Genomic DNA, 25,347 nt, shown 5'->3' with positions numbered 1-25,347 from the left:
TTGGGTCAGGCGAGACCGGTCCACTTGCATGGCCTCCTCAGCGGGAGGCACAGTAACAGACTGCAAAGGATGTTGGAAGGGAGGACGCAGGCGTGGGTATCGCCTGGTGCGAACGAGATCTTTCTCCTGGCGGAGCTCCTGACGTCTCTCAATGTAGTGCATATCAATGCAGGTAGCCAGGTGGATTAGTTCAGTCAGGGAGGAGGGTATCTCTCGTGCGGCCAGACAATCCTTAATATGGCTGGATAAACCTTTTTTAAAGGTCGCGCAGAGAGCCTCATTGTTCCAGGCCAACTCAGAGGCCAAAGTCCGGAATTGTATGGCATATTCACCCACGGTAGAGTCTCCTTGGACAAGGTTCAGTAAGGCAGTTTCCGCGGATGAGGCACGGGCAGGTTCCTCAAAGACACTGCGGACTTCAGAAAAGAAGGACTGGACGGAGGCAGTGGCAGGTCCCAAAGCGGGGTGGCCCAGGCCAAGGCCTTCCCAGAAAGTAGACTGACGACGAACGCCACCTTAGACCGTTCTGTGGGGAATTGGTCCGACAACATCTCTAAGTGCAGGGAGCATTGGGACAGGAATCCCTGGCATTTTTTACAGTCCCGGTCAAATTTATCTGGGAGAGACAGGCGGACTCTAGCAGAAGAAGCAGCAGCTCGGAGAGGAGGAGATGCTGGAGCTGGCGGTTGAGGCTGTGGAGGCAGGAGCTGTTGAATCATGGCGGTCAACTGCGACAGCTGTTGTCCTTTTTGAGCAATTTGCTGGGACTGCTGGGCAACCACGGAGGTGAGATCAGCGAGGCTTGGCAGCGGTACCTCAGCGGGATCCATGGCCAGATCTACTGTTAGGGTCCGGACTAGCGGCTGGTGAAGACACTGGAGGTGGATCCTCTGTACCAGAGAGGCGATGACGCGGGCCGTACTGGGGAATCGGTTCTAAGCAGTTACTGGTGTTCACCAGAGCCCGCCGCAAAGCAGGATGGACTTGCTGCGGCAGTAACTACCAGGTCATGTTCCCCAGTATCGACTCGACCTCTCTGGCAGCTGAGACTGGCGCGGTACACAAGGACTAGACAGAGGCGAGGTCAGACGTAGCAGAAGGTCAGGGCAGGCAGCTAGGTTCGTAGTCAGGGGCAACAGCAGAAGGTCAAGGTACACAGGCTTGGGACACACTATAATGCTTTCTCAGGGCACAAGGCAACAAGATCCGGCAAGGAGAGGAAGGGGAAGTGGGTTTTTATTGGTTAGGGAGTGATAGAAAGTGATTGGGCCAGGCACCAATTAGTGGCGCACTGGCCCTTTAAATTTAAGCAAGTCGGCGCGCGCACGCCCTAGGGTGCGGGGCCGTGCGCCGGGAGGAAGCAGACGGGGGCGAGAGGTGAGTGAGACGGGGCGCGATCTGAGGGCGGACACAAGCCGTGCCTCGGATCGCGTCCCCTCCGGGGACCAGAGAGCAGCGCTCGCGGTCAGCAATGCCCACCGGAGCGCTGCAGACAGAGGCACGCCGTGAGCGCTCCGGGTCCCGCTGCCTCCCCGAAGCGCTCACGGCGTGCCTGTCTGCAGCGCTCCGGTTGGTATTGCTGACCGTGAGCGCTGCTCTCTGACACTTGGCAAACTCGTGACACTAGGCAAACTGCTGCTCCTAGTCTGCGCAGCAGGCTAGAGCAGCAGATCACCGGTTACACTGATCAGTGCTTTGCAATGGCAGAGCACTGATCAGTGTATGCAATCAGAAGATTGGGGGCAAATAAAAAAAATGTAAACATTTTTTTTTAATAAAAGTTCATTAAAAGTTTAACCCCTTAAGGACCACGGGTTTTTCCGTTTTTGCTCTTTCGTTTTTTCCTCCTCACCTTTTAAAAATCCTAACCCTTTCCATTTTGCACCTAAAAATCCATATGATGGCTTATTTTTTGCGCCACCAATTCTACTTTGCAGTGACATCAGTCAATTTACAAAATAATCTACGGCAAAACGGAAAAAAAAATCATTGTGCAACGAAATTGAAGAAAAAACGCCATTTTGTAACTTTTGGGAGCTTCCGTTTCTACCCAGTACATTTTTCGGTAAAAATGACACGCGATCTTTATTCTTTAGGTCCATACGGTTAAAATGATACCCTACTTGTATAGGTTTGATTTTGTTGTACTTCTGTAAAAAATCATGACTACATGCAGAAAAATTTATACATTTAAAATTGTCATCTTCTGACCCCTATAACTTTTTTATTTTTCTGCATATGGGGTGGTGTGAGGACTCATTTTTTGCACCGTGATCTGAAGTTTTCATCGGTACAATTTTTGTATTGATTGGACTTTTTGATCGCTTTTTATTCATTTTTCATGATATAAAAAGCAACCAAAAATACGTTATTTTGGACTTTGGAATTTTTTTGCGCGTACGCCATTGACCGTGCAGTTTAATTAATTATATATTTTTATAGTTCAGACATTTACGCACGCGACGATACCACATATGTTTATATTTATTTTTATTTACATGGTGTTTTTTTTATGGGAAAAGGGGGGTGATTTGAACTTTTATTAAGGAGAGGGTTAAATCACATTTATTAACTTTTTTTTACACTTTGTTTTTTGCAGTGTTATAGCTCCCATAGGGACCTATAACAATGCACACACTGATCCCCAGCACTGTTCACTGCAAAGCAATAGCTTTACAATGATCAGCGTTATCGGCGGTCGATTGCTCAAGCCTGAATCTCAGGCTTGGAGCAATCAACCGCCGAGGGGACACGCCGGAGGCAGGTAAGTGGACCTCCGCTCATGTCCCAGCTGATCGGGACACCGCATTTTCACTACGGTAGTCCCGATCAGCCCCGCTGAGCAGCCGGCAGCTTTCACTTTCGGTTTAGACGTGGCGTTCAACTGCCGCGCGCTATTAGCCCCGGGTCCCGGCATCAGATACATGCTGGGACCGACCCGATATGTCGTGGGGTCACTGCGTGACCCCGCGTTATATTGTGGGAGCCGGCCAAGGACGTAAATATATGTCCTTGGTCGTTAAGGGGTTAAATCACCCCCCTTTTCCCATTTTTTAAATAAAATAATGTAATAAATAATAAAAATAATCATATGTAGTACCGCTGTGTGTGTAAATGTCCGTATTAAAATTTTATGTTAGCTAAACTACAAGGTCGATGGCGTACACGTAAAATAAAAATGCCAATGTCCAAAATTGGGCATTTTTGGTCACTTCAAATACCATAAAAATCTTAATAAAAAGCGATCACAAAGTCCCATCAATATAGAGCGATTCAGCTTCAGAGGTGGCTGGACCTGGACTCCCCATCAAGTGAATTAATGACACTTCTACATAGAAATGATGGAACTTTAGACCATGAGCTTTTGAATGCACTTTGGTTCCCCAGTAAAGCGAAGGAAAAGCCTAAATCTACACATCTGCTATTTCTTGGTATCATGTCTACCTGGTCTGACCTCTCTTCCTCTCTTGTCCCCGGAGTTTCACCTCTATTACCTGTTAGTCTAGTGCCGGCGGCAGTGGGGAGGAATTCCCCAATTTATAGTCCCATGTGGAATAGGCTCAACAAAATCACTGTCTCCCAACTATTCAGGGATGGAGGCCCGCCATCAGCGGACACACTTCGTGATCTGCTACCACAACAGAGATTCTCGTTCTTACATGTACCCCACTTTGTGTCCTGTTGTTCCGAATTTTGGAACAAATTCTGCCCGCTGAGAGATCTGAACAAATTTGAAGAACTCATTATAGACTCACGTCCTAAACAGAGAAAGCTGTCTAGATGCTCCGCTTTCCTGAACACTGGGCCACACATCAGTTCACCCCACTACGTAACGTCATGGACGATGGAGCTGGGTTTATCATTGTCCCCTGCAGATACAGACCTCATACTCAGTCACTCTCAGGGTTTCTCAAGGTGTGTACGCCTTCAGGAATCAAACTACAAACTACTATCGAGGTGGTACAGAACTCCAGAGTTTCTATTTGTACAAAAACTAGCTGATTTAGACTTATGTTGACGATGTAACAGCATCAAAGGTACACATGCACATATATGGTGGACTTGTCCGGCTATTCAGAGATTCTGGAAAAAAGTTAACTGTATAGTGGAGGAGGTGATGGGGGCCTTGATTCCGCTGTCGCCGGCGGCAGTCCTACTAAATATGCCGTGTCTCGGCTACTCACCGGGTAAGCAATCCCTGATATCACACTTATTGGCAGTTGCTAAATCCATTATCCCTCTTCATTGGTTGAGTCCTGTGCCGCCCACAGTTGAAGAATGGCTTGAGAAGGTGCATCAGATTTGTAGGTTTGAGGAAATGCATCACAGAACACTCAGAACTCATCACAAATTTATTACAATTTTGGGCCCTTGGTTGCATTCCAAGTATAATAAGGTCCACACTCCGTGAGCTCTGGGGAAGATACAAGGTTTCCTGATGTTGGGTGACAACTTACCCACCCTGCCTGTACATTGATCTTGACCTCTACTCCTACACACTCATAGATCCTGTTTGGACGTTTACTTCACGTCACCTCCCCCCCCCCCCCCCCCCCACCACCAACCCTACCCTCCACCCTTCATACATATTCCCTTATAATATTGAGTTATTTAGGTTTGATGTGTCCACATATGCTCATGTTCGATTATTAAGATACTTATATCTGCTTGTTCTAAATGGTTTATGTTTTGCCATGTTATTCCTATGTATGTACTTGAAACAATAAAAAGGTATTTGGAAAAAAGCAAAACAAAGTCCCATCAAAACAAATATGGTACCGTTAAAAACTACAGACCACGGCACAAAACATTAGCCCTCATATAGCCCCATACGCGGTAAAATAAAAAAGTTATAGGGGTCAGAAAATGCCAATTTTAAACATACAAATTTTGGTGCATGTAGTTTAAAAAAAATGTTTAAGAAAAAATAAAGTAAATAAAATAAAACCTATATAAATTGGGTATCCTTGTAACCGTATGGACCTACAGAATAAAGATAAAGTGTCATTATTACCAAAAAAGTGCACTTTGTAGAAACGGGAGCCCCCAAAAGTTACAAAATGGCGTTTCTTTTTTTATTTCACCCCACAAATATTTTTTGGGGTTTCGCTGCAGATCATATTATAAAAAAAGTTATGTCATTACAAAGTACAATTGGTGACACAAAAAACAAGCCCTTATATGGGTTTGTAGGTGCAAAATTGAAAGCGTTATGATGTGTAAGAAGGGCAGGAGGAAAAAACGAAAATGCAAAAACGAAAATTTGCTGAATCCTTAAGTCCTTGGGGACGAAGGGCATATGCATACGCCCTCGCATCCCGTCACTTAAGGACGGAGAGCGTATCCATACGCCCTCGGCATTACCGATCACTGCCACTCGCCGGGCGGTGATCGGACCGGGATGACTGCTGATATCTATCAGCAGGCATCCCGTGGCAATGCCTAGGGGGGTCATGAGACCCCCCATATCGGTGATCGCAGCAAATCGCAGGTCAATTCAGACCTGCGATTTGCCGCGATCCGGGCACTGGTGACCCCATCTCCCGGAAAATAAGACTGATCGGAGCTGTCAGAGCCAGCTCCGACCAGCCTAAAGGATAGGAGCGAGGTGGCAGTGTTGCCACCCCCCTCCTATCCCCTGCAATTGGTCGGTCAGGCTGACCACCAATGGCAGGAGGGGGCGGCGGGGAGGGGGGCAGTTAGAGTTAATTTCCCCCGCTCTGGCCACCGATCGGAAGTCGGTACAGGGCGGGGGAAATACGGGCGGAGGGGGGGCATGGCCCGGCTTACCCGGACCGGAGGAGGCGGCATCAGGAACCAGTGGCGCGAGCAGGAGGAGCGGCGGCCGGAAAGTGCGGCTGAGAAGGCTGCAGTGAAGATCGCGATAAGTGATCTTCACTGTGGCCTTCTAAAAGCTGCAAAACTACAACTCCCAGCATGCCCAGACAGCCAAAGTACATTCACACAGGCAGGGGTTCACAGTAAGTTTCCTTGAAGGAAAGTGCATGCTGAAAGTTGTAGTTTTGCAACATCTGGAGGGTCACAGTTTGGAGACCACTGTGTAGTGGTCTCTAAACTGTGGTCCTCCAGATGTTGCAAAACTACAACTTTCAGCATGCACTTTCCTTCAAGGAAACTTACTGTGAACCCCTGCCTGTGTGAATGTACCCTAAAAACACTACATTACACTACACTAACAAAAAATAAAAAGTTAAACACTACACATACACCCCCTTACACGTCGCCCCCCCCCAATAAAAATGAAAAACGTCTCATACGCCAGTGTTTCCTAAACGTCGCCTCCAGCTATTCCAAAGCCACAACTCCCAGTGTTGCTGGACAGCCATAGACTGTCCTGGCAGGCTGGGAGTCTTGCAACAGCTGGAGGCACCCTGTTTGGGAAACACTGCTGTAGGGTTTTGGTGGAGACAAGCCCCATCCTTGTAATCGGGTCCACCCCTACTGCAAATTCCTTATTCAGGCCTTAAATGCGCATGAAGCTCTCTCACTGGGAGTTGTAGTTGTAGCACGCTGGGAGTTGTAGTTTTGCAACATCTGAAGTGGCACAGTTTGGAGACCACTTTATGGTGGTCTCCAAACTGTAGGCCTCCAGATGTTGCAAAACTACAACTCCCAGCATGCCCAGACAATCAGGGATGCTGGGCGTAGTTCTGCAATATCTGGCCCTTCAGATGTTGCAGAACTACAACTCCCAGCATGACTGGACAGTCTGGGCATGCTTGGAGTTGTAGTTTTGCAACATCTGGAGGGCTACAGTTTGGAGGCCACTGTTCTTCCCCAGTTGTTGCATAACTACAACTCCTAGCATGCCCAGACTGTCCAGGCATGCTGGGAGTTGTAGTTCTGCAACATCTGAAGGGCCAGATATTGCAGAACTACACACCCAGCATCCCTGACTGTCTGGCCGTGCTGGGAATTGTAGTTTTGCAACAGCTGTAGGCACACTGGTTGGGAAACACTGAGCTAGAGTCTGTTTCCTAACTCAGTGATTCCAACCCGTGTGCCTCCAGCTGTTGCAAAACTACAACGCCCAGAGTGCACTGACAGACTGTACATGCTGAGAGTTGTAGTCTTGCAACAGCTGGAGGCACATGGGTTGGAATCACTGAGCTAGAGTCTGCTTTCTAACTCAGTGGTTCCCCACCAGTGTGCCTACAGCTGTTGTAAAACTACAACTCCCAGCATGTACGGTCCGTCAGTACCTTCTGGGAGTTGTCATTTTGCCACAGCTGAAGGTTTGCCCCCCCCCCCCCCCATGTGAATGTACAGGGTACATTCTCACGGGCGGGTTTACAGTGGGTTTCCTTCAAGGAAACTTACTGTAAACCCCTGCCTGTGTGAATGTACCCTAAAAACACTACACTACACTAACAAATAATAAAAAGTTAAACACTACACATACACCCCCTTACACGTTGCACCCCCCCCCCCCCCCCAATAAAAATGAAAAACTTCTCATACGACCGTGTTTCCTAAACGGCGCCTCCAGCTGTTCCAAAACCACAACTTCCAGTGTTGCCGGATAGCCATAGACTGTCCTGGCAGGCTGGTAGTCTTGCAACAGCTGGAGGCACCCTGTTTGGGAAACACTGCTATAGGGTTTTGGTGGAGACAAGCCCCATCCTTGTAATCGGGTCCACCCCTACTGCAAATTCCTTATTCAGGCCTCAAATGCGCATGGAGCTCTCTCACTTCAGAGCCCTGTCGTATTTCAAGGCAACAGTTTAAGGCCACACATGGGGTATCTCCGTACTCGGGAGAAATTGCGTTACAAATTTTGGGGGGATTTTTCTCCCATTACCCTTTGTAGAAATGGTAAATTTGGGGAAAAAAACTGCACTTTAGTGAAATTTTTTTTTCATTTACACATCCGAATTTAACGAAAAGTCGTCAAACACCTGTGGGGTGTTAAGGCTCACCGGACCCCTTGTTACATGCTTTGAGGGGTGTAGTTTCCAAAATAGTATGCCATGTGTTTTTTTTTTTTTTTTTTTGCTGTTCTGGCACCATAGGTGCTTCTTAAATGTGACATGCCCCCAAAAACCATTTCAGCAAAATTCACTCTCCAAAAATCCCATTGTCGCTCCTTCCCTTCTGAGCCCTCTACTGCGCCCGCCGAACACTTGACATACATATATGAGGTATTTCCATACTCGAGAGAAATTGGTTTACAAATTTTGTGGGGCTTTTTCTCCCATTACCCCTTGTAAAATTTCAAAAACTGGGTCTACAAGAACATGCGAGTGTAAAAAATTTAGATTTTGAATTTTCTCCTTCACTTTGCTGCTATTCCTGTGAAACACCTAAATGGTTAACAAACTTACTGAATATCATTTTGAATACTTTGAGGGGTGCAGTTTTTATAATGGGGTAATTTATGGGGTATTTCTAATATGAAGGCCCTTCAAATCCACTTCAAAACTGAACTGGCCCCTGAAAAATTCCGATTTTGAAAATTTTGTGAAAAATTGGAAAATTGCTTCTGAACTTTGAAGCCCTTTGATGTTTTCCAAAAGTAAAAACATGTCAACTTTATGATGCAAACATAAAGTAGACATATTGTATATGTGAATCAAAATATTATTTATTTAGAATGTTTATTTTCCTTACAAGCAGAGAGCTTCAAAGTTAGAAAAATGCAAGATTTTAAATTTTTTCATCAAATTTTGGAATTTTTCACCAAGAAATGATGCAAGTATCGACAAAAATTTACCACTAACATAAAGTAGAATATGTCACGAAAAAACTGTCTCGGAATCAGAATGAAAAGTAAAAGCATCCCAGAGTTATTAATGCTTAAAGTGACAGTGGTCAGAATTGCAAAAAATGCTCCCGTCCTTAGGGTTATAATGGGCTCCATCCCCAAGGAGTTAAAGAGGTACTCCTGTGGAAAACTTTTTTTTTTTTTAAATCAACTGTTGCCAGAACGTTAAACAGATTTGTAAATTACTTCTATTAAAAAATCTTAATCCTTCCAGTACTTTTTAGGGGCTGGATACTACAGAAGAAATGGTTCCCTTACGTCCTAACCAGCAGCACAAGTGGGGTGTTCTGCCCCTGTGAAGCTGTCAGGACAGTGGAATTTTTTATTTTGCTCAAGTAATTAAAGATTTAATTAGCCCCCCCATATATGGCCTCCTCCCTTAGGCCACATTGCTTTTTTTCTGTCCTGTGGTACAGCAGGACGGTGCAGGCTCTGTGTATTACTGAGCCTGCATGGAGTGTTCCTACTCCTTTGTGGGGGGCATCTGTTTTATATTTTAGTATGTTTCCTAGGCGGCCTTGCTGCCTTCCTTTATTTTTATTTATTTTTGCTGAGCGGCGTCGGTCCTAGGACACGCTGCCTGGCACTCATTGCTGTAACTCCCTGCGTCCGGGCAGCGGTTCCGCTGCCCGTATCTTAAAGCGGGGAGCGGCGTGTATGAGGCACTGCTGCGCATCCTATTATCATTTTTATTGGGTCACATGTCAGCATCTGTAGAGGCTGTTCCTTGGGCCCTTTGGCATCTTGGCTGTCTGGAATCGCAACCCCAAGTGGTTGGACAAAAAGTGCTCCCTGTGCATGGGGGAGGGCTTAAGATAGGAAGCAAGTTTAGGGTCAAGAATCCAGAAGGGAAGAGAGAGAAGAAAATAGAAAGAGAAAAAGGGAAGGACATGTGATAAGAACCTGGAACAAGGAAAGAGTCCTCGCATTTGTAGCTCACACAGGAGGGTCAGCCTCCGCAGGACCAGGAGAGACTGGGGGTGATGGCGGCTGGCAGCCTCAGACCTCCAGCATAAATTTGTGGGGGATAGTTTGGGAAGGGAGAGAGAAAGGAGGGGAAGACCAAGCAGTGAGATATGGCATCGACTCAGTCATCAATCTCAATTGGGCTGGTGGGAAGTGTAGGGAACAAACTGGGGAGCGTAGGTAACAGAGAGGCAAGTACATTACATTTCGCTATCGAACCCCTCAAGCTGGGTTGACCAAGAGAAAGGTAAAAGAATGGTAAAAGAGGGGAAAAGAGTGGAGCTTAAGGAACTACATGGGGACCTGAAGGAGCATATATCAGACAATAACAATCAATAACATAGACCCCAGGTCAGGTACCGACCAGGAGACACATATAACAGCCACCTTCCAGTCCCGGTAGGAGGTCGCATGACCAGCATGAGGCGGGGAGGGGGGGGGGGGATTTAATGAGTCACTGTGTAGGGAACAATAAAGTCCATGGTGAGAGGACGTCAGGCAGAGGCTCAATTGGATGTCCTTCAGGAGTCCACATCAGCAATGCATCATGCAGCAGTCCCTTCAGAGTGGAAAAAGGGGGGGGGGTGGACGGGGAGAGGGCAGTCACTGAATCGGCAGGGGACTGTCAACAGTCTCACCCAGTAGCACGGGGTTAACTTCACGACCCGTGATAGAGCAACAAAACACAGTCTCGTACACTGGGGAGGTAAACAGGCAGCTGGTAATCCAATGTAACAGGGAACCCAGTTGGGGGGGGGGGGGGTCCCATATGTGAGGAAGGCACTTCCAGAATTCACTGCTCGGTACAGCATGCGGGTTGCACATCAGCATCAGGCGGGACCATAGACAAATCCGTCCCGAGGCGAGCGTGTACCTGAAGTCAGCCAAGTAACTAACAGAACTCACGCAACCGGAGGTGGTGCAGCTTTCACCGGAGTCTTCTTGGCATTCACTTTCACAGATTTAGCTCTGGAGACCATCTTCCAGGGTTTCCGCGGCGGTAGGTCTGGGAGAGGAGCAGCAACCTGGATCTGGAGCCATGAAGGGATCTGCATCGGTTCCATGTCCAGCAGAGGCCACGCTCTGTCGAGGTCATCTGGGGTATTTATAGTAATGCGGCGGCCATTTTTCATCACAGAGATCCCGAAGGGGTACAGCCAAGCATATTGCAGGTTTTTAGCTCAGAGTGCCTCCAAGAAGGGCTTCAGTATACGTTGCTTGGCTAAAGTAGAGGGAGCCAGATCCTGGTAAAATTGCAGCTCAGCACCATCATATCTAACGGGCCTCTGTTCTCTGGCAGCATTGAGGATCGCCTGCGTGTCGACAAAGGACAGGATCCCACAGATAATGTCCCGAGGGGGCTCACCGGGTCGGGGTTTAGGCCTCACAGCCCTGTGGATGAGTTCCACCGTGACTCTGGAAGCCCTCTCCTCGCCCAGGAGAAAAGTGAAGATTTCAGCAACTACCCGAGGTAATGCTTCAGCCGCCCAGGTCTCTGGGAGCCCCTTGATTCTGACGTTTTTACGTCTGCTCCGATTCTCCTGGTCCTCAAGCATGGAGAAGGCCATGTTCAGATGTGCGGTCCGATCATCGGAGCGGGACGCCAGCGCCAAGGTACACGAGTGAAGTTCCGCATACGAGGACTCCAGGGCCTCTACTCTGTGGTCTACATGTTGTACCTCTGACTTGATCTTGATGAGCTCCTAGAGGACCGGTTTAATAGCTTGAGCCAACATCTTCTTCATAAGCGTTTTCATCAGCGCCAGGGTGAGCTGGTCTGTGGAATCACTTGTGGTGCTTTCTCTGTCGGAGTCTCCTTCCGCTTCATGCAGGGAGGATGGAACCGACGCCATCTTGGGTGCTCTCGCCGGTGAGCCCGCTCCCCTCTTCTTCAAGAATTTAGCCAGATCCCCTTGAGATTTTGCCTTTTTAGGAGTCCCAGTAGGTTCTCTGAAGTAATCTTTATCATATTTGCCCATTTTCAGCTGTAATAAGGGTTCTAAAGCGTGTCCCTGAGCGTCTCAAAGCGGAGCTAAGCAGGCATGCGACCGCTGTGGTGTGTGGCTAGGCTCCGCCCCCAAAGTCACCTTTTTATTGGCCATAACCTCAGCCAAAAGAATTGGTGAGCTTCAGGCCCTTTCGGCTTTTGAGCCTTACACACACTTTCTCCAGGACAGAGTCCTGTTGAGATATCTGCCCACCTTTGTTCCTAAGGTCCCAACTTTCTCAAACATCAACCAGGTCAAATTTCTCCCAGTTCTGTGTCCTAACCCATCTTCCGCTGAGGAAGCTACAGATCACATTCTGGACATTTCAAGAATTCTGAAAATCTACATTGCAAGAACTGGAGAATTCAGAAGATCAGAACACCTTCTTGTTTCTTTTTCAGGGAACAAAGGTTTTAAACCTCTAAACCCTCTCTGATTAGATGGATTAAAGAGTCAATCCGAGAGGCCTTTGTAGCCCAGGAGTTGGCTCCTCCTGCCTTTGTTACTGCCCATTCTACCCGGGCAGTATCTACCTCCTTTGCTGAGAGGAAATCTGTGCTGCTGCCTCTTGGGGCACCCATAACACTTTCGTCTGTCATTACAGGGTTAATGCCAAATATTCGGAAGAGCTGGCCTCTGGGCAATCAATCCTAAGTTCCGCTCTGCCTTAGTCCCTCCCTATTTGTGTTGTTACTTGCTAAGTCCCCACTTATGCTGCTGGTTAGGACGTAAGGGAAGCGTAAATTTTTTACGTAAATGTGTTTTCCCTTAGTCCTAACAGCAGCACACAAATTTCCCGCCCGTCATTTTTTTATTTATTTTACTTGTTATTAAGCAATGTGGCCTAAGGGAGGAGGCCTTATATGGGGGGGGGGGGCTAATTAAATCTTTAATTACTTGGGCGGAATTAAAAAATTCTACCGTCCTGCCAGCTTCACAGGGGCAGAACACCCCACTTGTGCTGCTGTTAGGACTAAGGGAAAACAAATTTACGTAAAAAATTTATGCTTTTCTTTTTGGATTTCTCTGATGTCACGACCACAGTGCTCTCTGCTGACCTCTGCTGTCTATTTAAGGAACTGTCCAGAGCAGCATATGTTTGCTATGGGGATTTTCTCCTGCTCTGGACAGGACTAGTTCCTAAAATGGACAGCAGAGGTCAGCAGAGAGCACTGTGGTTGTGACATCAGATAAATCCAAAAAGAAAACCATTTCCTCTGTAGTATACAGCCCCTAAAAAGTACTGGAAGGATTAAGATTTTTTTAATAGAAGTAATTTACAAATCTGTTTAACTGTCTGGCACTAGTTGATTTATAAAAAAAAAAGTTTTCCATGGGAGTACCCCTTTAAGGTGAAAATAGGCTGAGTCCCTAAGGGGTTAAACTAAGATAATTGAACCAATAGAATTATGATTTTTTTAACCCCACCAGGACCAAAGATGTACAGGTACACCCTTGGATCCTGTGACTTAAGGACCAAGGGCATACCTGTATGCCCTTGTCCCGTTAACGGGGTTTAACCCCTTAAGGACCAAGCATTTTTCTGTTTTTACACTTTCGTTTTTTCCTCCTTACCTTTTAAAAATCATAACCCTTTCAATTTTGCACTTAAAAATCCATATGAGGGCTTATTTTTTGCGCCAGCAATTCTACTTTGGAATGACATCAGTCATTTTACACAAACATTTATGGCGAAACGGAAAAAAAAAATCATTGTGCGACAAAATTGAAGAAAAAACACCATTTTGTAAATTTTGGGGGCTTCTGTTTCTAGGCAGTAAATTTTTTCGGTAAAAATGACACTTTATCTTTATTCTGTAGGTCCATACGGTTAAAATGATACCCTACTTATATAGGTTTGATTTCGTCGTACTTCTGGAAAAAATCATAACTACATGCAGGAAAATTTATACATTTAAAATTGTCCTTTTCTGACCCCTATAACTTTTTTATTTTTCCACGTACAGGGTGGTTTGAGGGCTATTTTTTTGCGCCGTGATCTGAAGTTTTAATCGGTACCATTTATTTTGATTGGACTTCTTGATCGCTTTTTATTCCTTTTTTTATGGTATGAAAAGTGACCAAAAATGCGCTATTTTGGACTTTGGAATTTTTTTTTGCGTGTACGCCATTGACCATGCGGTTTAATTAATGATATATTTTTATAGTTCAGACATTTACGCACGCGGCGATACCACATATGTTTATTTTTATTATGGTTACATATTTTTAATATGGAATTTGGGAAAAGGGGGTGATTTAAACTTTTAATAAGGAAGGGGTTAATGTGTGTGTTTTTAAACTTTTTTTACACTTTTTTTTTTTACCCCTTAGGGGACTTTTAGGAGGAATCATTAGATTCCTTATACAGATCATTGTGGTTTCATAAAACCACAATGATCTGCGTGCTCTGCGCTCGATTGATAAAGCCTGGCCCTGCCAGGCTTTATCATTCAGAGAGCCGGAGCCGCCGCAGCAGGAGAGGTAAGCCCTCAGGCTACCTCAGTAGTGGATCGCTCCGCCGCGATCGCGCTGCTGGGGGGGCGATACACCCCACTGGACCACCAGGGACTTAATGCAGGCACCTTTAGACGCCGCTGTCAACTTTGACAGCGGCGATCTAAAGGGTTAATAGCCGGCCGCGGCGATCGCCTCATGTCGGCTATTAACGCCGGCCCCCAGCTACAGGAATCAGCTGGGGGCTGGCCGGTATGACGCGGGCTCGAGTCGGGAGCCCGCGTCATACCCCGGTAACGGCCATTGGACGAGTATAGACGTCCATGGTCGTTATCGGGTTAAACTGTTCTCGTGAGTGGAGAACTGGTTAAACCCTGTGGGTCCTGGTTGCTACGGGCAGCCAGGACCCACGGCTAATGCCGGGCACCGTTTATCGGGCCGATGCCTGGCATTAACCCTTTAGATGCCGCGATCAAAGTGGATCGTGGCATCTAAAGTGTGGGGATAACGGTGCCGGTTAGCCCAGTGGAGCTGATCGGGACATCCGCGGCGACATGAGTGAACGATGGGAGGGTCCTCATCTGCCTTCGCGGCGACATGAGTGAACGATGGGAGGGTCCTCACCTGCCTCCGCGCTGTCCGATCTGTCCGATCAATGCTATGGCATAGCGTTGATCAGTATATGCAATCAGAAGATTGCATGTTATAGCCCCCTGTGGGGGATTAAAAAAGTAAAATGTAAAAATTAAAGTTAATAAAAGTGAATTAACCCCTTCCCTATTAAAAGTTTAAATCAATGTGGTACTGCCGCATGCGGAAATGTCCGAACTATTGAAATATAAGGTTAGCTAAACCGAACGGTCATTGGCGTACATGTAAAAAAAAATACCAAAGGGCAAAATTGTGCATTTTTTGTCACTTCATATACGATAAAAAACTAATAAAAAGCAGTCAAAAAGTCCCATCAAAACAAAATTGGTACCAATAAAAACTACAGACCATTGCGCAAAAAAAAGAGCCCCCCCATATAGTTATAGGGGTCTGAAAATAACAATTTTAACCCCTTAAGGACCAAGGATGTACCGGTACGTCCTTGGTCCTGCTCTCCTGATATAACGCGGGGTTACACAGTAACCCCACGTCATATCACGGCGGGCCTGGCATCATAGTGAAGCCTGGATCGTGGCGAAAAGTGAAAGCGAAAGTTGCCGGTTAACTCAGTGGGCTGTTCGGGATAGCCGCGGCGAAATCGCGGCATCCCGAACAGCTTACAGGACAGCGGGAGGGCCCCTACCTGCCTCCTCGCTGTCTGATCACCGAATGACTGCTCAGTGCCTGAGATCCAGGCATGAGCAGTCATGCGGCAGAATCATCGATCACTGGTTTCCTATGAGAAACCAGTGATCAATGATGAAGATCAGTGTGTGCAGTGTTATAGGTCCCTATGGGAAAAAAGTGAAAAAAAAAGTGAATAAAGATCATTTAACTCCTCCCCTATTAAAAGTTTGAATCACCCCCCTTTTCCCATAAAAAAAAAAACACAGTGTAAATAAAAATAAAAATAAACATATATGGTATCACCGCGTGCGGAAATGTCCAAATTATAAAAATATATCATTAATTAAACCGCTCGGTCAATGGCGTGCACGCAAAAAAATTCAAAAGTCCAAAATAGTGCATTTTTGGTCACTTTTTATATCATTTAAAAATGAATAAAAAGCGATCAGTAAGTCCTATCAATGCAAAAATGGTACCGTTAAAAACTTCAGATCACGGTGCAAAAAAGCTGAGCCGCGCGGCTAAAAGTGAAAGTGAAAGTTCCCGACTAGCTCAGTCGAGCTGTTCGGGATAGCCGCGGCTAATCGCGGCATCCCGAACAGCTGACAGGACAGCGGGAGGGCCCCTTCCTGCCTCCTCGCTGTCCGATCGCCGAATGACTGCTCAGTGCCTGAGATCCAGGCATGAGCAGTCATGCGGCAGAATCGTTGATCACTGGTTTCTTATGAGAAACCAGTGATCAACATAGAAGATCAGTGTGTGCAGTGTTATAGGTCCCTATGGGACCTATAACACTGCAAAAAAAAAGTGAAAAAAAAAGTGAATAAAGATCATTTAACTCCTCCCCTATTAAAAGTTTGAATCACCCCCCTTTTCCAATAAAAAAAAAAACACAGTGTAAATAAAAATAAAAATAAACATATGTGGTATCACCGCGTGCGGAAATGTCCGAATTATAAAAATATATCATTAATTAAACCGCTCGGTCAATGGCGTGCGCGCAAAAAAATTCCAAAGTCCAAAATAGTGCATTTTTGGTCACTTTTTATATCAATAAGTCCTATCAATGCAAAAATGGTACCGTTAAAAACTTCAGATCACGGCGCAAAAAATGAGCCCTCATACCGCCCTATACACGGAAAAATAAAAAAGTTATAGGGGTCAGAAGATGACAATTTTAAACGTATTAATTTTCCTGCATGTAGTTATGATTTTTTCCAGAAGTCCGACAAAATCAAACCTATATAAGTAGGGTATCATTTTAATCGTATGGACCTACAGAATACATATTAGGTGTCATTTTTACCGAAAAATGTACTACGTAGAAACGGAAGCCCCCAAAAGTTACAAAACAGCGTTTTTTTTTCAATTTTGTCGCACAATGATTTTTTTTCCCGCTTCACCATAGATTTTTGGGCAAAATTACTGACGTCATTACAAAGTAGAATTGGTGGCGCAAAAAATAAGCCATCATATGGATTTTTAGGTGTAAATTTGAAAGAGTTATGATTTTTTAAAGGCAAGGAGCAAAAAACGAAAATGCAAAAACGGAAAAACCTCCGGTCCTTAAGGGGTTAAGGCGAAAATGGGCTTGGTCCATAAGGGGTTAAATAGTATAAGATATATTTACATCACGCTGCATAATATTGATACAGTAGGCAAACATATTTCCTTTGTAAAAATTATTTTCTCCAATATTTCATTAGAGCACGCCTGGAAGCATTTTCAGATCCCACCCTCAAGTTGCAGCCACCACTCCAAGAGATAATTGACTGGCTGGGGCAAAAGGATGAAGATCTGTCTGCCCAGCTTCCTCTTCGAGGTGACCTCGCAGTGGTGGAGCAAGCCAAAGATAAACATCTGGTAAGCTATCTGTTTTAATGACACATACGGATTGAGATGCTTGGTGTATGTACCCCAAGGTTCGGTACCAGGCCCACTTTTGTTTAACTTATTTATTAATGTTATAAAGGATAGATTTAAACAGCTCTGTTTCTATCTTTGTAAATAAGACCAAGCTTTGTAGCACAGTCTATAGAAGACATGCCTAAGTCACAAGCTGATTTGGACACACGAGTGTATAGGCATTTACTTGGCAAAGGAGGTTCAATGTGGATAAATGTTAACTTATGCATCTTGGTACCAATAATTTGCATGCATCATATGTCCCAGGGGAGTTAAAACTGGGAAAGTCACTGACAGAGAATGATTTTGGTGTACTTATAAATCATAGACTACACAATAGTGTGCATGGTTAAGCGGCTGTTACACAATAGTGTGCATGGTTAGAGGCATCTAGTCAAGGGACATGCACATAATATTATTGCTTTAGCCCGTACAGGACCTAGGGCGTATGCATACGCCTTCTGTACCTGGGTCTTAAGGACCCAGGGCGTACAGCTACGCCCGTGGGAATTCCGGTCCCTGCCGCGCGCCAGGCAGGGATCGGACTGGGGTGACTGCTGATATCAATCAGCAGGCACCCCGCGCAAATGCCGAGGGGGGTCATCAGACCACCCCATGTCGGCGATCGGCGCAAACCGCAAGTGAAATCGCACTTGCGATTTGCGCAATTCCGGGTCTTATGGGTCACGTGTGACCCGATGACCCGGTGATACAAGGTGATCGGGGGTGTAGAATACACCCCCTATCACCTACTGTATCTATGGGGAGGTGGCGATTTCGCCACCCCCTCAGGAGAGCTGCTATTGGCTGGACAATAGCAGCCGGCAGGGGTTAAACGGCATCCTCTGCAGCGCTGACCGTTAGCTGGGTTCAGTCAGCGGTCAGAGCTGCAAGAGGAGCCAGGGACCCCCCCCCCTCTGCCCCCATTGGATCGCCTCAGGAGACCCGAAGATTCCCTAGATCAGGGACAGAATCAACCAGAGGGAAAGGTAGGGAAATCCATGTAAATAAAGTAAAAAAAAAGTTAAAAAAATAACCCCCACCCCGACCCCCTAATAGGGCTCAAGAGTATTCCTCATCTTTTTTTAGCGTGACCCGGGCCCTATTAGGGGTCCAGGGCGCTGCGATTTGTCCCCCCTTTTCTTTTGGGCCGCAGCGTTTTGTTTTTTTTTGCTCACATAACGGTGTGTGATTACTAATCACACATCGTTATACATAGTTACACCAAGCACTCACTACACACTCCCCCGCCCCCCCCCACACCCAACCCCCCCACCACCACCATCACCCCCCCCCCCCTCCACTGTAGATAAAAGGCGATGGCTTGGCATTTTCGGTAGTGGAGGCATACGCTTTTCTTGCCTCCGAATCCGAATCTGCCAGTGAGGACGAGGAAGATCCAACATTCCTGTGTTCTTCCTTGTCCTCCTCATCATCTAGTAGTGATGATGAGCCCCCTGCACGGCGGCGGAGGCGCCGCCAGGCGAGGCCACGCACCCCCCATGAAAGTGCCCCAGTGGCTGGCACTAGTGTGAGTTGTGATGCCGCTCGTACTAGGAGTCCGACCCCCCCAGGCGAATTTACCGGAGCTCCCTTCCGGTGAACCTGTCTGGAGACCCCCAGAGGGTTATCAGCCACGGGTTCCGGAGTTTGTTGGCGAATGCGGAATCCGGATTGACACGGCTGGGTTCACTGAATTTGACTATTTCAGTTATTTTTTCAGTGACAGCCTGGTCAATCTAATGGTGGAGCAGACGAATCTGTATGCCAGGCAGTTCATCGCCCACCACCCAGATTCTTTTTTGGCCAGTTCCAATGAATGGTACGCCGTCAGCGCAGCAGAAATGAGGACATTTTGGGGCCTTTTGCTGCATATGGGCCTGGTCAAAAAGCCTAGTGTCAGGCAGTACTGGAGCGGGGACATCCTATACCAGACCCCGCTGTACAGTATGGCCATGACACGTAAGCGTTTCTAGGCTATTTGGAAATGCCTTCATTATGCAGATAATGAGGCATGTCCACCCCGAGGTGATCCCGCCCATGACCGGCTTTACAAAGTGAGGCCGGTCATCGATCACTTTGGGGCCAAATTTTTGGAGGCCTACGTACCGCTTAGGGAGCTCTCGGTTGATGAGTCTCTTATCAGTTTTAAGGGGAGACTCATCTTCCGCCAGTATATTCCCTCGAAGCGGGCGTGGTATGGCGTGAAGCTATATAAACTTTGTGAGAGTACCTCTGGGTACACTCTCAAGTTTAGGGTGTATGAGGGACGAGATTCCCGTATTGAACCCCCAGATTGTTCCCCCACTCTGGGTGTTAGCGGGAAAATCGTTTGGGACCTTATGTACCCATTGCTGGATAAGGGTTACCACGTGTACGTGGACAACTTTTATACCAGCATCCCTCTCTTCACATCCCTTGCCGCCAGATAGATGTCCGCTTGTGGGACTGTGCGGAGAAACCAGAGAGGCCTCCCTCTAAATTTGATCCAGACACCTATTCCCAAGGGTGAGTCCCGTGCCCTTACCTATGAAAACTTGTTGCTGGTCAAGTATAAGGATAAGAGGGATGTCGGGATGTCCTTATGCTGACCACTATTCATGGTAACGGCAGCTCACCTGTCCCTGTGCAAGGTACCACAACAACGGTCCTCAAGCCTGATTGTATTCTGGACTACAATCAGTATATGGGGAGAGTTGATCTCTCAGATCAAGTCCTCAAGCCATACATGATCATGCGGAAAACACGTGTATGGTACAAAAAAGTTGCCGTCTACTTGGTGCAGGTTGCCATGTACAACTCTTTTGTACTGTACCGGAACGCTGGCAACACAGGGACATACCTCCAGTTCCAAGTAGAAGTCCTAAAGGTCCTGATCTTTGCTGACCGGGAAAGAGCAGGCCGGACTTCCCAAGGAACTGGAGTAATAGGTGCCATCCCAGAAAAAATGCAGAGTGTGTAACAGGAGGGGGATACGGAAGGACACCACCACTCAGTGTGACACTTGCCCCGATCATCCGGGCCTCTGCATTAAGGACTGCTTCAGGGAGTATCACACTTCCATGGAGTACTAAATTTTCCCTCTTCATTTAAATTTTCCATAATTTGACCCCAATGTACCAAGTCAGGGGACATTCCAAATTTTAACCCCATAAAACCACTAAATTGCCCCAAAAAACTATTTCATAAAAAAATTAATAAATAAATAAATAAATAAAAAAACTGATAAGACCTCAGGGGGTATTTTTTCCCAAAATGGGTCATGGGTCACTGAGTCACTATCATCGGGGACTTTTTATGTTGCCTCAAATGCGCAGCACTCTCTCTCCACCTGAGCGGGGTGCGCATTTGAGGCAACAGGTTAGGGACGGCCACACACGTCACATTCCCAAAATGATGATTCAGAGCATAGGGTTTGGGGTGGGCATATTTTTTTTAGTTTTGGCTATGCTCTGGGTCATCATTCTGGGAACATAACCTGTTTTATAATTTTATGACCCACTGTACCCCTTGTTAGTTATTAGTGTACCCCATATAATGCCCCTTGAGGGGGGGTCCCACTGTTCTGGCTCCATAGGCAGCTGTCTAGAAGCTCCAGGCCCCTGACTGCCCTCCTGTTCCTCCGTGACCAGTGAGCAGAGCCGATCAACGCCCAGATATGAGGTATGTCCTTACTCCAAAGAAATGTATTTACAAATTTTTTTTTTTTGCTGTTCTGGCACTAAATGTGACATGCCCCCCCCCCCCCATTTCATCAAAATGTGACTCCTTCTTTTCTGAGCATTGTAGTGCACCAGCAGAGCCCTTGACATCCACACATGGGGTACTTCCATACTCAGAAGAGATGGGGTTACACATTTTGGGGGGACATTTTCTTCTATTACACCTTGTAAAAATGTAAAATTTACAAGTACTCAGTAAAAAGTACTGTAAAATGATGCAATCATAAAGTAGACATGGTTACACATTTTGGGGGGCATTTTCTCCTATTAATCCTTGTAAAAATTAAAAATTTGGGGGAAAACTAGAATTTTAGTGGAAAAAAAAACAAAATAATTTACACATCCAACTTTAACGAAAAGTCGTGAAACGCCTGTGGGGTGTTAAGGCTCACTGGACCCCTTGTTACATTCCTTGAGGGGTGTAGTTTCCAAAATAGTATGCCATGTTTTTTTTTTGCTGTCCTGACACCATAGGGGCTTCCTAAATGCAACATGCCTCCACAATCCCTCTGTCACTCCTTCCCTTCTGAGCCCTCTAGTGCACCCGCCGAACACTTGACATACACATATGAGGTATTTCCTTACTCGAGAGAAATTGGGTTACACATTTTAGGAAGATTTCTTTCCTTTTACCCCTTGTAAAAATTCAAAAAATGGGTCTACAAGAACATGCGAGTGTAAAAAATGAAGATTTTGAATTTTCTCCTTCAATTTGCTGCTATTCCTGTGAAACACCTAAAGGGTAAACAAACCTTTTGAATGTCATTTTGAATACTTTGAGGGGTGCAGTTTTTATAATGGGGTCATTTGTGGGGCATTTCGAATATAAAAGCCCTTCAAATCCACTTCAAAACAGAACTGGTCCCTGAAAAATTTTGATTTTGAAAATGTTGTGAAAAATTGGAAAATTGCTGCTATACTTTGAAGCCCTCTGATGTCTTCCAAAAGTAAAAACATGTCAACTTTATGATGCAATCATAAAGTAGACATGTTGTATATGTGAATTAATATATAATTTATTTGGAATATTCATTTTTCTTATAAGCAGAGAGCTTCAAAGTAAAAAAAATGCAAAATGTTCAATTTTTTCATCAAATTTTGGAATTTTTCACCAAGAAACGATGCAAGTATCAACAAAATTTTACCACTAACATAAAGTAGAATATGTCACGAAAAAACAGTCTCGGAATCAGAATGAAAGGTAAAAGCATCCCAGAGATATTAATGCTTAAAGTGAAAGTGGTCAGATGTTCAAAAAAATGGCCGGGTCCTACAGTGAAAATTGGCTGGGTCCTTAAGGGGTTAGGGTACGTTCACATGTGCTCAGATTTGATGCGCAGGATTTTCTGCTGCAGATTTCAATGTAAACTAAATGACTGAGCACAGCTTTTAATTGGCAGTTACAAATCCTCTGCATCAAATCTGGATCCGGTATGTGTGAACGTACCACTAGCGTGAACGTACCGTAGCATTGATGTGGCCTCACCTATAGACCTAGTATGCTGGTTAAATTTGGGCATGGGTTGATAAAAGGGACGTCCTGGCGCGGAAAAGGGTACAAAAGGTGTGCAACTAAACGAATAAGGGGCATAGGATATCTTAGTTATGAGGAAATATTAAATTTGTTTAGTGTTGAAATAGTGCTGGGCGGTACACCGGTTCATACTAAATACCCATGTATTTTTTCTGTACAATATGAATTTTTCCCTATACCACAATAGCACTGCTATGTCATTCATTAGAGCGGGGGGGGGGGGGGGGGGGGAAGCATATATGATCAGTTTCCCAGTGCACTGCTGCTGATAATTCATTCGAGTGGAATGAGTGGGGGAAATGAGAAAGGAAGGGGGAAATGAGTGAAAAAAATATATATACGCCGTCAAATACCGTGGAACCTCCATAAGTTTGAAAATAGCGTGATACACATTTTTGGTCATACCGCCCAGCACTATGTTGAAATTAGACATTTAAGGGAAGATATGATCAACGTGTTTAAAAATCTAAATGGCCCATACAAAAATATTGGAAAAAAAACTGTTCCAGTTTAAACATACTCAAAAGACAAGGGGGCATTTCCTCTGTCTTGAGAAAAACAGGTTTAGTCTTCTGAGACAACATTCATTCTTTACCATTAGGACTGTCAATTTAAGAAACAGTATACATGAGTAATTGGTAACTGCAAAAATAGAAGATGGCTTGAAAACAAGCTTAGACAAAATTTTAGAACATCATAATATTAATGCATATGTAAAAATTTTAAATCACATCCCCCTCCCCTTCATCCACCCATACCCCTTCTTCTAACCCTCTTGATTGAACTTGATCGACATGTGTCTTTTTTCAACGGTTAAAGGGGTATTCCAGCAAAAAACTATTTTTTTTGATCAACTGGTGCCAGAATGTTAAACAGATTTGTAAATTACTTCTATTTAAAATTCTTAACCCTTTCAGTACTTATCAGCTTCTGTATGCTCCACAGGAAGTTCTTTTCTTTTTAAATTTCTTTGTTGTCTGACCACAGTGCTCTTTGCTGACAATTCTGTCTGTCTCAGGAACTCTCAAGAGCAGGAGAAAATCCCCATAGCAAACCTATCCTGCTCATGACAGTTCCTGAGACAGGCAGACAGGTGTCTGCAGAGAGAACTGTGGTCAGACAGAAATGAAATGTAAAAAGAAAAGAACTTCCTGTGGAGCATACAGCAGCTAAGTTCTGGAAGGATTAAGATTTTTATATAGAAGTAATTTACAAATCTGTATAACTTTCTGGCACCAGTTGATTAAAAAAAAAATGTTTTCCACCAGAGAATACCCCTTTAACCCCTTAAGGACCGAGCCCTTTTTCACCTTAAGGACCAGAGCATTTTTTGCAATTCTGACCACTGTCACTTTAAACATTAATAACTCTGGAATGCTTTTAGTTATCATTCTGATTCCGAGATTGTTTTTTCGTGACATATTCTACTTTATCTTAGTGGTAAAATTTTGTGGTATCTTGCATCCTTTCTTGGTGAAAAATCCCCAAATTTGATGAAAAAAATGAAAATTTTGCATTTTTCTAACTTTGAAGCTCTCTGCTTGTAAGGAAAATGGATATTCAAAATAATTTTTTTTGGGTTCACATATACAATATGTCTACTTTATGTTTGCATCATAAAATTTATGAGTTTTTACTTCTGGAAGACACCAGAGGGCTTCAAAGTTCAGCAGCAATTTTAAAATTTTTCACAAAATTTTCAAACTCGCTATTTTTCATGGACCAGTTCAGGTTTGAAGTGGATTTGAAGGGTCTTCATATTAGAAATACCCCATAAAAGACCCCATTATAAAAACTACACCCCCCAAAGTATTCAAAATGATATTCAGTAAGTGTATTAACCCTTTAGGTGTTTCACAGGAATAGCAGCAAAGTGAAGGAGAAAATTCAAAATCTTCATTTTTTACATTCGCATATTCTTGTAGACCCAATTTTTGAATTTTTGCAAGGGGTAAAAAGGAGAAAATTTTTACTTTAATTTGAAACCCAATTTCTCTCGAGTAAGCACATACCTCATATGTCTATGTTAATTGTTCAGTGGGCGCAGTAGAGGGCTCAGAAGGGAAGGAGCGACAAATGGTTTTTGGTGGGCTTGTCACCTTTAGGAAGCCCCTATGGTGCCAGGACAGCAAAAAAAAAAACATGGCATACCATTTTGGAAACTAGACCCCTCAGGGAACGTAACAAGGGGTAAAGTGAACCTTAATACCCTACAGGTGTTTCACGACTTTTGCATATGTAAAAAAAATAATTTTTTTTTTTACCTAAAATGCTTGGTTTCCCAAAAAATTTACATTTTTAAAATGGGTTATAGCAGAAAATACCCCCCCAAAATTTGAAACCCAATTTCTCCCGATTCAGAAAACACCCCATATGGGGGTGAAAATTGCTCTGCTGGCGCACTACAGGTCTCAGAAGAGAAGGAGTCACATTTGGCTTTTTGAAAGCAAATTTTGCTCTAGGGGCATGCCGCATTTAGGAAGCCCCTATGGTGCCAGAACAGCAAAAAAAAATCACATGGCATACCATTTTGGAAACTAGACCCCTCGGGGAACATAACAAGGGGTAATGTGAGCCTTAATACCCTACAGGTGTTTCACGACTTTTGCATATGTGAAAATTTTTTATTTTTTTTTACCTAAAATGCTTGGTTTCCCAAAATTTTTACATTTTTAAAAAGGGTAATAGCAGAAAACCCCCCCCAAAATTTGA

General features: G+C 44.9%; 1 protein-coding gene across 13 annotated transcripts in view; it reads left to right on the top strand.

Annotated features, from left to right (window-relative positions):
- The window catches only part of DRP2 (dystrophin related protein 2), a 1,527,660-nt gene that overhangs the window by 401,417 nt on the left and 1,100,896 nt on the right, over positions 1–25,347 (top strand). For 12 of the 13 annotated variants that reach the window (XR_008847731.1, XM_056539136.1, XM_056539139.1 and 9 more), the window contains one exon: positions 17,181–17,337. The exons of the other annotated variant lie outside the window; for it this stretch is intronic. Coding sequence is in view for 11 of the 12 variants with exons in the window: in XM_056539136.1 (XP_056395111.1) it covers positions 17,181–17,337 (157 nt within the window). In the remaining variant the exon portion in view is untranslated. The remainder of the gene's footprint in view (positions 1–17,180; positions 17,338–25,347) is intronic. 13 annotated transcript variants of the gene reach the window in all.

The sequence above is a fragment of the Hyla sarda genome, chromosome 9, assembly GCF_029499605.1.
Source record: "Hyla sarda isolate aHylSar1 chromosome 9, aHylSar1.hap1, whole genome shotgun sequence".
NCBI classification, from domain to species: domain Eukaryota; kingdom Metazoa; phylum Chordata; class Amphibia; order Anura; family Hylidae; genus Hyla; species Hyla sarda.
The sequence above is the reverse complement of the archived record's forward strand: the minus strand, read 5'-3'. Positions and strand labels throughout refer to the sequence as shown.